Here is a 15,728-nt window from a genome sequence, read left to right on the forward strand (position 1 = left end):
TAAATTTTATGTGTCATGTTGGAGAATGTCTGACTCTGACGTTAGTTTCCAATACGAAGAGGAAGATAGTACGGTGGTTGCAGAAGTAAGTGATGATGAAGAAGAAAGTGTGCTAGAACCTGAACCCTATCGTTTTGAGCCTGAGTACACAGAGGCAGAGATCAATCAGCTTCACCTTGCTGATGTGGCTGACGTTTCTCAGCAGGAGGATCGAGTGGGAAACACTGACTGGTAAGCAAATTTAGATATTTGACATCATATACTGCATTTGTTTAGCATTACTTAACACAAAAGAATTAAATCACCAACCGTAGCGGGATAAGTGCTCAGCTTTGCATTGCATTTCCCTATAGGTTTATAAGGCCTTAAACCTACAACACGTTGAAAACAACTTTACAAATGCAACCAAAATTATAAGAAAATGAGATCTTAACGCTCGTTTACCTTGCCTAATACTAATCATATTGCAAAGTTGCATTTTCCCGTATCGGTGGCCTATGCAATGAATTATTATTAGGGCAATTATTTTTTGGCCTAAAAATTGAAACTTTTGACATTAAAATTTTTTTGACAAATTTTGACGTATGAAAAACTCAAGTAGTTAAATTACGCATCACTGTACAAAATGCTGTACAACACAGCTGCCGCAAAACAACCTATCAAAAATTTTACACATTTTGAGGTCTGTTGAGCACCACGCCATATTAACCTAATTATTCCACCTAATGGCTTATGATTCACCATAAGTAGACAATGAGCCATTTACACCAGTATAAAGTAGGCTAAAAAGGCAAATGCGATCCCATACTTGATTCAAGTGTTGGGTATGAGAAGATAGGTACTCATTGTACTAAGCCTTTGGCACTAAGAAAGTAGAGTGGCCAGTTCCTTTCTCTCGGCCACCTTTCCTGCAGCAATTATGCCTACCCAACTTATTATACCCTAGGTAGAGGTGAGCGATGTTTTCAACAACCAGCTTATGCCGGGAGTCGAACCAGGTTTGGTTGGTTTTGAATCTTTATCCGCGGACTGACAAAGCCTTGATAGGTTGTTCCTGGTAGTTTCGCATACTTGTAAACGTAGAGGCTCTTGACACAGGGCCGATTATCGAGATTGACAAGGTGAAGTTTTCATATTGTTGAAGTGTTGTTGCCGGGGAATTATTTCATTCACTTGGTACCGCTGAATGGAGAGCCGTTCGAAATGCGTTGCTCAAGCGCACACCCCGAGAGTCAAACCAGCTCTGCATGATCTTGAGCCGGGCGCGTAACCACTGAGCTAGGCCTAATAAGAAAGCCAACGCCTTATCCGTTACAATACACCATCCCTCTACACCATCCCATACACCATCCCTCTGCACCAAAGTAGGCTACAAGGTGTAAAATGAAAAATTCACTGACAGTGCAACCTCTACGACACCACGACAATGCAGTTTGTAAACAATTTTGACAATTTTTGACCTAGCGCCACAATTTTGATGAATTTTTGACTTTTTTTGACAAGTAAAAAAGTAATCGCCCTAATTATTACCAATTTTATATCAACAGGTGTTCATGCTGTCACTGTGTGGCAATGGATGAGCAACATCAAGCTTTGTGCTACTGTGAGATAGATACAGCACTGATGCAAGACATGCTAGATGGACAATTGGACATGCATGATTATATTTACTCTGCTTGTTTGTTAATATATGGCGCTATTGAAACAAAATAAATTGACTTGACTTGCTATCGCCTTATTTGTTTCCAAGTTAGCAATTCCGTTAGCAAGTTAGCAATTCCGATAGCTCAATTGGTTAGCGCGTCACTTCTGGAACGAAGAAGCTTCTAGATCAAGCGGCGCTGGTTCGACTCTCGGGGTGTGCGCTTGAGCAACGCACGTTAAGGACTGCTCTCCATTCAGCGGCATCTAATGGATGGAATAGTTCACCGGCAACAAGACTTCAACAATCGGAAACTTCACTCTGTCAATCTCGGTGACCGGGCCTGCGTCAGTGATTCAAAGCCTCTACAAGTATGCGAAACTGCCAGGATTAAGCTCTGCTATAGAAGCTTTCCCAGTCCGAGGATAAAAAATTCAATCAATCAATCAAAATAAAGCAAAAAAGCTTTTTTTTTAGATTAAATTAAAATGGCCTTAGTAATATGTACTGTAAGTCTGCACCGAGTAAAAAATGCACTAAACTATGAAAAGCAATTCAATGTCCTGTTAAATCTACATAAAATCGCTCATTTTGTTGGTCTAGGAAATGTAGCCTATGTGTTCAGACGAGCGTGAATTTACGCAGTAGCCTATGTAGAGTTGGCTTGGTTGGTTGTGTAAAATCATGTGTAGGCTGCCGCATGCCATTTCTTTGAATGCAGTATTTGAACTAGACAAAACATTATTTCATTCTCCAATTATAAAAACTACGGATTGTAATCATAGAAACTCTGGTTAATGAGAGAATACATAGCCTACAGACTACAGTTAAATCGCCCGCAGTAAGAAATATTGCCCGATCAGCTGATTGCTTGTCCTTAGTGACGTAGACTGTACAGTCGCACGCTTCGCTGCTCACGCCTATTCCCGTTTTGAAACCTCTGACAAAAGCACGCGCGGAATGCTGATGACCACAATGGGGCAAAAATTTATTGAAAATCGTTTTATGGTAGCATGTTAAACACAAAGAACGTGGAAAATCGCCAAGTCAGGTTTTTCCTTTAGTATCCCTTTAAATTGACTAAAAAAAAAATTTCTAACCTTCCTCACAAAAAAATCACCTAAAATCTCATCAATTTATTTCCCTTATGTTGTCACTTAGGCCTATGGTATTGTCTTGTCTCGTATACACGTGAAATTTAAACGTTCATCAGTAATTTCAAATCAACATCTTTTGGGCATGCTTCAACTCGCCCCATTCAAGATCAAGCGGCGCTGGTTCGGCTCTCGGGGTCTGCGCTGAAGCAACACATTTCAGGACTGCTCTCAATTCAGCGGCACCTAATGAATGGAATGGCTCACAAACAACAACACTTCAACAACTATGGAAACTTCACTCTGCCAATCTTAGTAGACTACCTGGTCCTGCGTCAACGGTTCAAATTTTATATATATGCAAGTAGCCTATGCGAAACTGCCTGAAATATCATATCAAAGACTTTGTCAGACCGAAAATAAAGATTCAAAACCAAACAAAAGGCTTCCATCAGTAATTCAACACCGTGCTGGATTTCTTGCTTGGATGCCGTCAGATGTCCGATTCGCAAGAAAGGAAAACATTTGTGCAAGTTTAATATGCGTAGCTGCTCTTTTTCTTAAGTTGGCTTTAACTGCATCAATTATTAGGCTATGGGGCATTGGGACTAAAGGATTTTATTCTGAACTTATCTTTTGGTGACAGTTTAACCAGGTATACTGTACACTGCCCTCATTTCCTCGTCTTTTTCTTATTCATATTTGTCGCCATGCGACTGCTCTGCAATTAACGCCCGAAAGGTGGTTTTTGTTTCTTGCACAAGTTCATCAACATCATTCCTAATTTTTCATAAAAATTTTCAAAGTAAACTATGCAAACATGCACAAGTAGGTTACTGAATAACAGTGGCGGTTTTTGAATAGCTTCGCTGACTTGGTGAAAAAGGTGCAACACGCAATTCTATAAATATAACAAAACACAAATTTCACTTCCTATATTTTCTTTCAAGTTCGATAGTGTTCGCTTGAACCCTGATATCACCGTATGGTAGAACAATATGGTAATAGAAGGTTAACCTAATGCCTGACAGTTTTCTACCAACTTACTGGCAGCCTAAAACAGGGGTGATCAACTAGTCAGATGCTAAGAGCGTCATTTTTTATTTGTTAACTCATTTGTTCAACAAAGAGCCACATCATACACATGAGCTAGGACAAATATTATCCCGTTTTCCTCACCCAGACACATGCTTTTACTCAGCTGGATTTATTGTAAATGTTCACACAAGCAAGCAAAGTGACAAAAACTAACAAGCTATTTATTATTATGTAGCCTATGTTGGCATTTTTGCCAACTTTTGTTTGGCTTGTATTTCGTTGTTACCAATCACAGCAATTTGTTCACATGGTGTCGGTCAGAACAGATCAATGAATCGATTTCACGTGTAGGCCATTAGGGCAGAAAACACAGACTCACAGACATATGTTGACCCGCACATTAATGGACTTAATGGTGTCGTAATTAAGTTTAGCCTGTTTGACATTGGATATTTTTCGTTGACACATTTTTCCATAACTCCATGGTCCATTCCTTTGAAACAGGTTTTTGTTGGTCCTCTTCACAAAATACAATCTTGCCCAATTCAAAATTTTGTGGTATTTTCAGTAGATTGAGAACAGGAACGCAAAAGGTTTGAAGCAGGGTTGCATATCTAACAATTTACTTATTCAAGGCAATGGTAGAGAATTTCTAATTGGCTTTCAGCAGAGTAGGAAAATGTGTTGATTGATGTCATCCAGTTAAAGTGAACTTAGTGCACTCTACATGAGGGAAAGTTCAAGGTCGAACACTTTCATTATGCTTATAATAATCTAAGTTGCAGCCACTGCTTGTCGTTTGTTCCATATACTAGCGTAAAGTGCCTGACAGGTACATGCAAAAGATTCTTATGAGATGTCGGCCGATTGTAGATTTTACAATCCTGCCCTGGCGCTTACATGTATCAACAAATTAGTTTCAGACCTGGGCAGTAGCGCGCTACGTTTTGGTAAAAGGTGCGGTAGTGCCTCTACATTTTGTTGGAATAGCGGCTGCAGTAACGGCGCTACTTTTTTCAATGTAGCGATAGCGAAGAGGCACTGCATTTCTTTTAGACGCAATCCTAATAAAGTGAAAAATACAGCCAAATATGAAGTGAAAAAAATGATTCGTTTTTGGAGATAATGCGTAAAAAATTGCGTTATATTTATAGAAATTGCACTATTGCGGGAAACATCAAGCCACGTTGATATTTTGTTCAGCCAGAAGCAAGTTCTTGAGCTTTCCAAAGGCTGAAACCCGAGTCTCCGGCCCCAAATACTCCAAAACTGCGACTCCTGTACACCTCTGTCCAGAAGTGCCCCTGGACTTCCCTGTCAACATTACTGCCTGAGCCATTCTTGCAGCAATCAGTCATAGCATTATTAGAAGAATGAAATGTTTATGTTGTAGCCTAAGTAAATTTTTGGACAAAACTTTAATTGTTTTTTTGCTTTCACGGTCACACTTTAGCTATAGGCCCATCTTTTCTCAATCTTTGTCGTCCAATTGACAGGCTCTTGCTATATTGTTGTAGACCTTAGCGTGCGGTAGATAGTGATGTTGCTCAATGTTGTTAAACGGCATCTTCTTCGTGATTTTGAACGATCAAGTTATTTAATGGAACAATTGTGTTTTTGGTGACGTTTGAATGACTCAGCGTGTCATCGTCTTGGCCTTTGTGACCTGTCACAGAAATTCTCGAAGACTTTCTCCTGCATAAAAACCATGTTTATTGGTAGCTATACTTTATAATGCATCTAGCCTATATTCGGAAAAGCACGGTTACAGCATTTATATTTGTTATTAGTAAATAAACGCAAAACATAATAAGCTTATTTTCTTATATGTTTCCCAGTAGGCTACGTTACCTAGATTTTCTTCCTTGTCCTTGAATGTATTCACTTCTGCTTCCGAAGCTTGGTCTGAATGACCGGGTTCTTCCAACCGCGTTTGCCCATCGTTTGCGAAAGTTTGTCCCGAGAAACGTGTATAGGAATGGATTCAAAGCACTGAAAAATATGATGCCCTAAATGTTTCATACACAATTATAAGTGTAATCGGCAAGATCAAAGGAGTCTCATTAAAACTGATTTTTTTTCTCTTGTCACATCAAAATTAGAACATTTTGCTGTAGTTAAGTTTTTACTTAAACTAAAGCTCAATGAAAAAAAAAAAGTTTAAAATGCTCAATAATCGCAAGATATGCGCATTGGTCACGCTTGCTGTCACGTCGCATGACACCATTGTTTGCGTGCCATTCATCGAACTTTGTTAGGCAAATTTGTGCAGCGTGCAAAAAGTGCTTTCCTAATTTTAGTCTCAGTGATAACATCTTCGAAAGTTTTCCATGTTATGGAGTTTTCTCGAGAGGAGTTTCTCTTGCTTAAAAGAAACCGTTTCTTTACTCGTGCAGGCCTAGTCTATACCAAGGTTAATAAGTGTAGGGCTTACTATACGTAAGTTACTGTATTGATGGTTACGAGAAAAAAAATCATTAAAAGATTATCATAATTAATAAATGCGATATAAATTGTTGTTGCAGGGCTGTGAAGTCAGAGGGGTTTTGGCTTGTTCGCAGTCGGCCAGTTATAAACCAAGTAGTTGGAGTCGTAAATTTTTCTCCCTACTCCACAGCTCTGGTTTTAATTCCAGAACAAAGAGATGGATGGAAACTATCATTACCGGTACTAACTTTCTAACCTACCAATCCTTCAAACATCAAGCATTGAAAAGACGAATGCTAGTTGGCAAATTTATAGCTACATACCTGCTCAAATATGCAAACACCAAGGTAAACTGAGTGATAGGAATACAAACACTGAGGGGCAGTTGGCTATCGTTAACTCTCGCTAAGTTGAAGGAATGATATGGCAGCCAGCACACAATAAAGACTGTGACAAGGGCTGTAACCATGATAGTGACACGCTTTCTGGTTTTGTTTGATTTGTGGGATTTTGAGCCTGCGATAAAAAAAAATTCAAATGAAGGAAAGAGACAAGGAGGGTGAATAACTAATTGTAACATATTGCTAAAAAAAAATTGAATTTACTCTAGTTTTACCAGCTGATAAAAATTTCAAATTACAAACTATAATTTATATGTTTTTGCTTCTCTCATCTAATGAACATTTTTTTTAGCAAATATACTAAAAAGTACGCAAGCAATTGATAAGGTGCGTGATTGAGAGCATTACGGTAGGTTAATTACCATTCGACTATTTTAAAAAGAAAGAGAAAAGAAATGGCTTTAAAAATCTTCAATCAGTCAAACTGGCAAATTTAATTGTTGTTTCTAATCCAGGGGAAATACTTCATATGAATGTGGCCCCTTGCCAGAATATGTAAAAGATAGTCTAATGGCTTTACTCATCATCAGAGTCGTTGAGAGGATATTTTAGGCCCGTAATAATTAAATCTTCACGCCTTAAATCAAGACACTATTAAAAAAGGGCACTACATCTAAAGAATACGCATTGATTTGTTTAAGTTCCCAGGCCTTTGGTAAGGTCCCAGGTCCCTAAAATCATCCTGGGCCGAAGTTCAAAAGTACACCCTGGCCTGGACCCCTTTGACAACTCTACTACGCATCATCAACGTCGCGGTAACATTTCAAAACATTGCAACTCGGTTGTTTATTTATTCTATCTTAAACTGCAGTAGATTGATTCGATCAATGAATCCATGAAACGTATCCGCATTTTATAAAAACACGTTCGACTCATGATTTTCAAATTTTTGAAAAACGACTTATAGTTGTTGACCTAGTTTGATCAAGTAACTTATCGTCTGACTAAGTGCTGTAAAAGTAACAGTAAGTGTAGTAAATGTATCAAATACGGTATAGAGTATCTCACTGCCTGTAGATAGGTTCTTTGAGTTTGCTTACCTACTGTCATCGGTTTAGATATTTTCAAAAGAATCTGGGAATAGCATGCTGATATGATTAGCAAAGGCAAGATGAACGCAACAATAAAATTGCAAGTCACCCACAAGCTTAGTTGGTATTGACCTTTGAAACTGCATGCTCCTTTCACGTTGTACAATGCTGCTTTGAAACTTTCATGAAAACATAAAACGTAATGTTTAGATATATAAAACTAAAAATGTAATCAATACACCTTTTTTCGGATCTATCTTTGATGTTCTGCTAGGAAGTTTATCCAAGATCAATAGCGGGCCTAACAAGATTTTGCAGAAAGCATCTCAGTTTTGGTTAAATTGAGAAAAAGCATTGCTTCATTTTTAAAGACCAACAACTAAGTTGAGAGGTTCTAGAATCTGAGAGGCGCAACATTTTGTGACAACTTTTGCATGTGGTGCTACTCTATAGATCCGCTACTGTCCGCTATTTTATCGCATATTTCCTCAATATCGGATATTACTTTTTATGTTGTAAGTTTAAAATATGTTAGGCTACTTAAATGATCAGGGGCCAACACATTAATTCACTAGTTCAGTGTTATATCTTGGTTGAAACACAGCAACTAACCAGAAAAAAAACGAATCTTTCCAAACTTCAACTTACTTGTCATACGAACTATCGTTACCAGAATACTCAAGGCTAATGTTGTAATCATAGTCTTCGTCACTGTAGTCATAGTCTGCACTTGATTCTTTTTGTTCAGCTGGATAAACACCAAAATAGAATGTCAGTAAAACTAGCATGACATGTAAGTCAGTTCTTTTCGGTAATAGCCTACGTCTTGTTAGCGATAGGTATGCTAAGAAAGAAAAGAGAATTAGTTTTCGTGATGTTGTATGTAGGGTCAGATGTTCTCTCACAAGCAACCTCAAGTAGGCCTACTTGGTCTTCAACTAGGCCTAGGCTAATTTGTTTTTGAAACATGATTTTTAGTAGCTTTCGCCTCCAGATTTGTCCAACTATTTCCAATCACATCATAGTTACCCAATTGGAAAAGAGCAAATCTTGTTGGAGCTTTATATTTATTAAACATATTTTATAATATGATCATATTTCAATAAGGACCTTGAGATGACCCCCCTTTTAGGGTCAAACAGGCTGTCAAGGGTTTAAAGAGTAATAACTATATTTGGTTTCATTCGCTCTGTTTGTTTTTTTGCTTGGCATTGACCACTTTTTGTAGTATTAATGGTATTTAGTGTGTTGTTTAATAATATATTTATTATAGGCTATTTATAATTTAAACATTCCAATTGTTTTTCATAAATTTGAGGGCCTCGGGTATTATTCCAAGAAGAAAAAGGGTTCACCAACCAAACAAGTTGGTGAATCATTGCAGCCTCAACAACAAGGGCTCAAGAGTTAGGCTTAACAATACCAAAAAAAAATATATATATATATTTTCCTTTAACGCTATTCGTTGTTTGCTATTAACTAATAATATTAACAATCATTTTATATAGCGTCCATTGTGGTAACACCGAGAACAGTGTTACTCAATAAGCAAAATGCTCCTACTTTAAATAACCAAGAGGTTGACAAGTTCAATTTTTGCTTAATGTGAAAGTGCTACTTGCTATGATACATTTGTCTTATTGCCGTTGGCGTATTTGTAATCTGCAGGTCACTGCAGCAGATGGGTGTTCTGACCAATCAGAAGGCAGGATTTAAAGGAAAGTTTGAAGGAAAGTTTGCAGCGAAAAAGTTTTGTAAATCTAGTTCCTCAAATTTTCCTGTGATATCGAAATTTCCATAAGTATGCCAGCAACACACTTCAATAAATCTGACAAGTAGCCCACCTTAAACGTTAGCATTCAAAAATTTGTACGCAAACCTTATTTAGGCCTACTTTTGTGGCAATTTCTTTCAAAAATTGCTTTTTAATTCTTTCCAAATTCGATTTTAACAAATAATGTTGCGAGTTGTGATAAAAATGCTTAGGGGAAGATGGGGCAAAACGGAACCCACATTTTTCTCAAAAACAAAATATGCTATTGCACCACCATTCTATTACAAAATCGTGGCGAAAGTCAAAAAATTGTTTCTTTGAAAATACGAGGACGATTCGATTTTGAGAATGTTGATGTAAGAAAGCCTAGTAAAAGTGGATGTTGGATGCGTAAATTGAATTGAAGATGAAGTTGCTTATTTGCTAAATTAATTGTAGGGAAATACTTTCCTATGTATAATATACAGTTGGGGTCTTAGTTAAGCAATTTGTTTCCTAAAAGTGTTTTATGCGAAGCATATAGTTTTGGGACGCTTCAAAAACCAGACGAAAACGGAACTATAAATTTGATTGTTTAGGGTGAACTTTTGCACCTCGTCAAAGGGCCCAATAAGGATTTCGATAGCAGACATACTTTTACTGCCTTCTGCTAAGTTCACTTCCAGGAAAAATAAGACTCGACTATAAGAAGTTTTAAAAAGCTTTCCAGTAAAGTCTGTTGTTAAGAGACTAACAAACGGGTAAAAACTCAGAAAATTTTGTAGGAAGAATTTTTTTTCCAAGCATTCTAAAGCAGCTGTTGTTGTTGTTTGCTGTTGTTGTTGATAGTTCTTTTACTAAGGAGTGTTGCTTGTTTTGTGGAGATCTCTACCAAGCTTTTATTAAAGAAGATTAGATTCAGAGCAGCAGACGTAAAAACTGGTTTCACTGAGAAAATGTTCTGACTGCGCTGGGCTTTTGCATACGACTTGCGGGGAGGGAGCAAATTTGATCAACACTTTGCAGTAATTATGATGATTTATTTTTGCATGTGTTTGTCTATAGATGAAAGCGAGACAAAACGGACCCTTGAGTCCGTTTTGTCCGCTTGTGGTCCGTTTTGCCGGTGCAAAAATCGGTAAAAAATTATTATTTTTGAGAAAATAATACTACTTTCAGCTGGACTTTTTGTACAAGCATAACCTAGCAACAGGCCTTTTTTTCAGCATTTGAAATTTTTCTCAGCTGGATTAAATCTTGCCTTATGATTGGACTTATTAAACCTTATCTGCAGCAGCAACATGCAGATTACAAATACACTTACCGTTGGAGATGGAGTCAAATTCAATCGTGCATTCGCAGTCCACAACTCGAGATTTTATCATCAAGAAAACAACGCTTAACAAGCCAAGACTCCAAACTAAAGCACTGATGATGCCTACTGCTCGTTTAGTGCGAAATCGCGCCATCTTAGCATTCATCGCATGATTAATGGCCAGATATCGATCTATTGACATCACAGTCAAAAACAAGATAGACGAGTAGTAATTCAGCATTCTGAAACAGAAGTGAATTTCGTTACAATTGCCCGTTGTAGATTCTAGAGATTAATTAAATAAACATTATGAAATAACAATCAATAATTTCATTGCCCTTTACCCATCTGTTTTATGGTCGTGTAGGCTATTGCTGAACCTCCAATATGTTGTTACCAGGTAAATTTGATTGGTTCAATATTGCTCTAGTCTACAGATTTGACTGAAACCAAGTCGTGTTTTTTATTTGCATTTATTTCAAAAAAAACTGTTAAAAAAAAAGGCAATGCACAGTCAATAATCAAAGTTGTAATAAATATAAAAGTGAGGTTTCGATTGTTTATTGTTTTAATATTTTCAACACCACAAACTCACTGAATGCTTTTAGTTATTTTGCACCATCCGTCGCCAAAATCCCAAGCTCCATGCACCAATTGTGAGGCTTCGAATGGAAGAATGAAAAGAAACAAGAAATCAGCCACTGCCAGCTGAACTACATAAACGTTTGTGACTGTTTTTTGATATTCCCTGCAAACCACAACATTTAATTCAACGGTGTTTAAAAAATAATAAACAAGAAAACAATGAAATGAATAATGGATCTATATTTAGGCTAATATAATAATCAGTAACTAGTGAAAGTATGTCAAGCTGGCAAAATCTATTTTTTCCACATTGGTTCGACTTGGACGGACTTTGCAATCAACACTACTTGAAGCAAATTTTTTTTAGTTTAGACTTTTTTATTTTCAGTTAAAACTTTTCCGAATTGCCCTGGTAAACTATCTTAACTTTGCTTCAAATAATTATCTCGTAAGACTATAATATCCAGCTCTTGTTCGCCATTTAAAACAAACTTGAGTGCCTGTAGGGTACTAGTGAGATTGAGTGGATGAGCAAAATTACTGTAGGCTGCTCTCCCTGAATACAATGCGATGTGTTTTGAGATAAAAAATAAAATAAAAATGAGTATATGGTATTGAAAAGCGTTGTCGGTTAAAAGCAGCACAGACAGAACAGTTTACGAAAGTTGATAAATATATTATACCAGTGTTATATAAAACAATATGAAAGTTATTTCGACATATCTTTGAAATATCAGCAGAAAACTAAAAACGAACAATTTCCTGGACAAAGTTTAAAAAATGTCCGTAGGCTACGAGTAAATCCACCAGCCTTGGTGGGAATCAACTGGCGTCAGACACGCATGAGTGAGCGTTGACTTGTGATTTTAGCTTTTGATACGTTTCTGGCGGCGGGATTTTTAAGTTTTACAATTCAAGAACAAGTTTTTGTTAATCGTTAGACATTTTTTAAAAGTGAGGGGTGCATAGACCGATCTGCCTTCTCCACGTACGTCACCGCTTTTAAGCACAGTTTTGTAAGTTGCTTTTGCAAGTGCAGTAGATTGCTCATACACATTTCTTTCATTGATTATGATTACATAAAACTCTGTATGAAGTTATTTAATTATTGATTAATTCAAGCTTGTTTTTCAATAGGCTAGCTCATTATTATCGAATTGTTGCGTCATCAACGGTCGCTAAACAATGAGGCTAGTAGTCAAAAACTCATAAAATTTTAGTTGTAGAAAACATTATTCTGCCAATAAAAATAACAGCTTCGATTCTAATTGGTAATGTAAGGTAAACAAGAATTAAAAAAGCATTCACTGATCGATTGAGTGTGGGAACCTTTACTATCAGACTGAGAAAGTCTTTTGAAATCTTAGTCATGGCAGTTTCGCATACTTGCAGATTGTAGAATTTTTGAACAACTGACACAGGCTGGGCATCGAGACTGACACAGTGGAGTTTTGGATAAGCTTAGTGGGCGGTTGGTTTTGAATCTTTATCCTCTGACTGACAAAGCCTCTGACAGGTTATTCCTGATAGTTTCGCGTAGGCTACTTGTAGTGGCTTTTGACGCAGGACCGGTCACCAAGATTTACAGTGAAGTTTACGATTGTTATTAAAGAGTTCGTGTCGGTGAAATGGGGAATTATTCCACCCATTACGTGCTGCTGAATGGAGAGCAGTCCTGAAATGGAGTTTTGAGTCGAACCAGCGAGAACCCCGTCGAACCAGTCGAACCCCCTAGAGTCGAGCCAGCGTCGCTTAACCTTGAGTCAGGTGCTTAACCACTGAGCTACGGAGTCAACTCATTGCAAAAAAAAATTGCCATTTACAGAAGCAATAAGCCATACAAGAATAAAAACAGAGCAATGAATCAAAATATTCGTTAGCAAACTTACTTCAAAACTACAATTATATAAACCACAAGGAAGTTGGCAAGCAGACCAACAGCAGCAATGAGAGAATAAAGAATTGGCACGACAACATGCACATGAGACGGGCAGGAAAGCTCGTGAGTCTCACCATCACCAGACAAGTCTGTAAAATAATTGAATACAAAATCATCCAGTATCAACGAGGGCCGTTGAATTGTGGTCGAAGATTTTGTTCAAAGTGCGTTGTTGGGATATTAAGGAACCGCATTCAAATATTGTTTGGTCTGCTTTTAACTAATTAATTTTAAAATTATTCTTTTTCTTTCGTTTAGATTTAGAGCACTTGTTTTTGTATTCATTTTTAATCTCTATAGTTATATATATCAGTGAACAGAGCCGCCTCGAAAGCACCCCTTTATCAAACTTTTTCCAACTTTGGAAGGATGTGCCTCCAGAGCTCCCAGGAACGTGACCTTTGTAAGGGGCTGGATACTTGGAGTCTGTCGAAGTTGAGCCTAAATGTTGGCGAAGGTGGGATCCAGGTTTTCAGCCCTGGTGTTAAAGGCTTCTTAAAATTCTAACAAAAACAAAATTTTGAAAGCAAGTTTTTTGCTTCGGAAATAGTTTTAATTATTCTTTTTGCACAAAATAGAGCCACCCCTCCAAAGCAAGAACGCCAAATTAATAATGAATAATTCAAACACAATGCTCATTTGCTCCATAACAATACCCTTAGGGTGTGACAATACCCATATAGGGAGCGAATCAAGTCAACATCTAACCACACTCTGCTTTTCATTTCAGCAATCAAGAAAAAAATCATCAAACACGAAATACTCAATTTACGTGATTTGACGTATTAGTTTACCGCTGTCAGTGGCACTTGTCACATCTGCACTTCCCATGTCCTCATATAGATTTGAAGTCATTTTTCAATGTTGTTTTTTGAACTTCTTGCGAAATGTCAGGTAGCGACAAAATCTTCTGGGCTTCTAGATTCCCATTGACGACAGAAAAGCAATTTTTACTTTATATATAATTTCTTCAATGAAGTTTTTCTGAAAACACAATGGCAACGTTTAGACGTGCACAACAGGGAGTCTTTAGCAACAATGCAAAAGCGCGCCATCGAGGTCGATCTACTCTAAGATGGTTGAAAAGCACTTTGTCGAGTTTTAGCTGGAGTAAAAATTTGTGCTTTTTGCATTGATTGAAAATTTTTAGTTGTTACACTAACGTAACCAGGACAGATTGTGCTAGCTGGGGTATGCTTGATGAAGGCTTTCAACAATGATAAGACGTCTCAAAACGTTAAACTAGCGGTTCTTAACCGGAGGTCTGCAAAGCATTTTCCTGGGGTCCGTGAAAGTTTCTAAAATTGTAACATGATACAATACAATAAAAAACAATTTTATGACAAAATAATGTAACAATTTGTGAATAAAATTGGGAGAAATTTACAAGAGTTCCAACAGGCGTTTTAACTTCAAGACGAATATGTTTTTGGTTGAAACAGTTTTTTTCATAAACCTTCATTCAACATGAAATACAACGTCAGCAAAACGTTTTAATATTATTAAAACATATTTTTGGGAACGCAAGATAAAATTTGTGTGGGGTGGCGATTTATCCCTAAAGTCCTCCCAGTTCTCTTTGATAAAAGACAGTTGGATGGTCATTGATCGTATTCTAAACAATAAATCATCATTCGTCAAGCGTTCAGTAATATTTTTTTATTAAAATTATATGATTGCTGTGCCGAAACACCAGCAAATCAAGTTTTTTTTGCATTGGTTTAATGTCTGTAGACGTCTGGACCAATGAAAAAAAGAACTGGCTTGCTGGGTTTTTAGTTCAGAAATACATCATCTTCGTAACGCATTGTGACGTATTCTATGTCAGGAGTTCTTGGGTCTTTTGATTTCGAACAAATGTGAATAACGCACAAAGAACCGGCTTTGTTGTTACGCTGTCAACCACAAACTGCATCTAAAATGCTATATCAAAGTTCGAACTGAAAGAATGCTTCTGATGCGAAGAAACAGCTTGCTACAAAACCTGCATCAAGAAATTAGGAAAAATATTATCTATCCTATCAAACATTTCGTTTGTTGTCGTTTAGAACTTATTGACAACATAAAAAACTACTTTGATTAATTTTAGACAAAAATCTACCTATTTTTAAAATGAAAACTGAAAAGCTTGGGTGTTCATCAAGACAATTATCGTTTCAAGCACTAGTTGCAACATTTATCAGATAAACGTTGCAACTAGTGCTAGAAACATACTTGAAAAGTTTTAATAACCGTTAATTTTTCAGAATAAAAAGTCAAAACCATAGTGAAGAGTTTTCTTGCATTGATTTTCGCAGAAATTTTTTCTTATACGGCAATAGCTATCAGCTAATAAAAAACATATTTTTTGCAAGATTTTGTTTATTCAATTATACGATAGCTGCAAAATCTATTCATTTTTCAATTTTGATTTAACTCTAACCTCAAGTGGTACCAGTGCATTTGAAAAAGCATAGACAATGCGACTGAAAAACAAACTGAAATATTTTTGGCATGGTTTGAT

At 36.9% G+C, this 15,728-nt stretch overlaps 1 protein-coding gene across 1 annotated transcript; it reads right to left on the reverse strand.

Moving 5' to 3' along the window:
* Positions 1 to 3,832: 3,832 nt before the first annotated feature.
* Positions 3,833 to 14,128, reverse strand: LOC145782249 (somatostatin receptor type 2-like). Its single transcript, XM_082594033.1, has 9 exons — positions 14,020 to 14,128; positions 13,176 to 13,314; positions 11,297 to 11,449; positions 10,711 to 10,943; positions 8,282 to 8,381; positions 7,643 to 7,812; positions 6,525 to 6,717; positions 5,626 to 5,766; positions 3,833 to 5,469 (listed from the first exon to the last, which is right to left on the reverse strand). The coding sequence occupies exons 1-9, from the start codon at positions 14,078 to 14,080 to the stop codon at positions 5,331 to 5,333; spliced, it is 1,329 nt and encodes a 442-aa protein (XP_082450159.1). The 5' UTR covers positions 14,081 to 14,128; the 3' UTR covers positions 3,833 to 5,330.
* Between the last annotated feature and the right edge of the window lie 1,600 nt (positions 14,129 to 15,728).

This window comes from Aplidium turbinatum, chromosome 13, assembly GCF_918807975.1.
Source record: "Aplidium turbinatum chromosome 13, kaAplTurb1.1, whole genome shotgun sequence".
Lineage (NCBI taxonomy): Eukaryota > Metazoa > Chordata > Ascidiacea > Aplousobranchia > Polyclinidae > Aplidium > Aplidium turbinatum.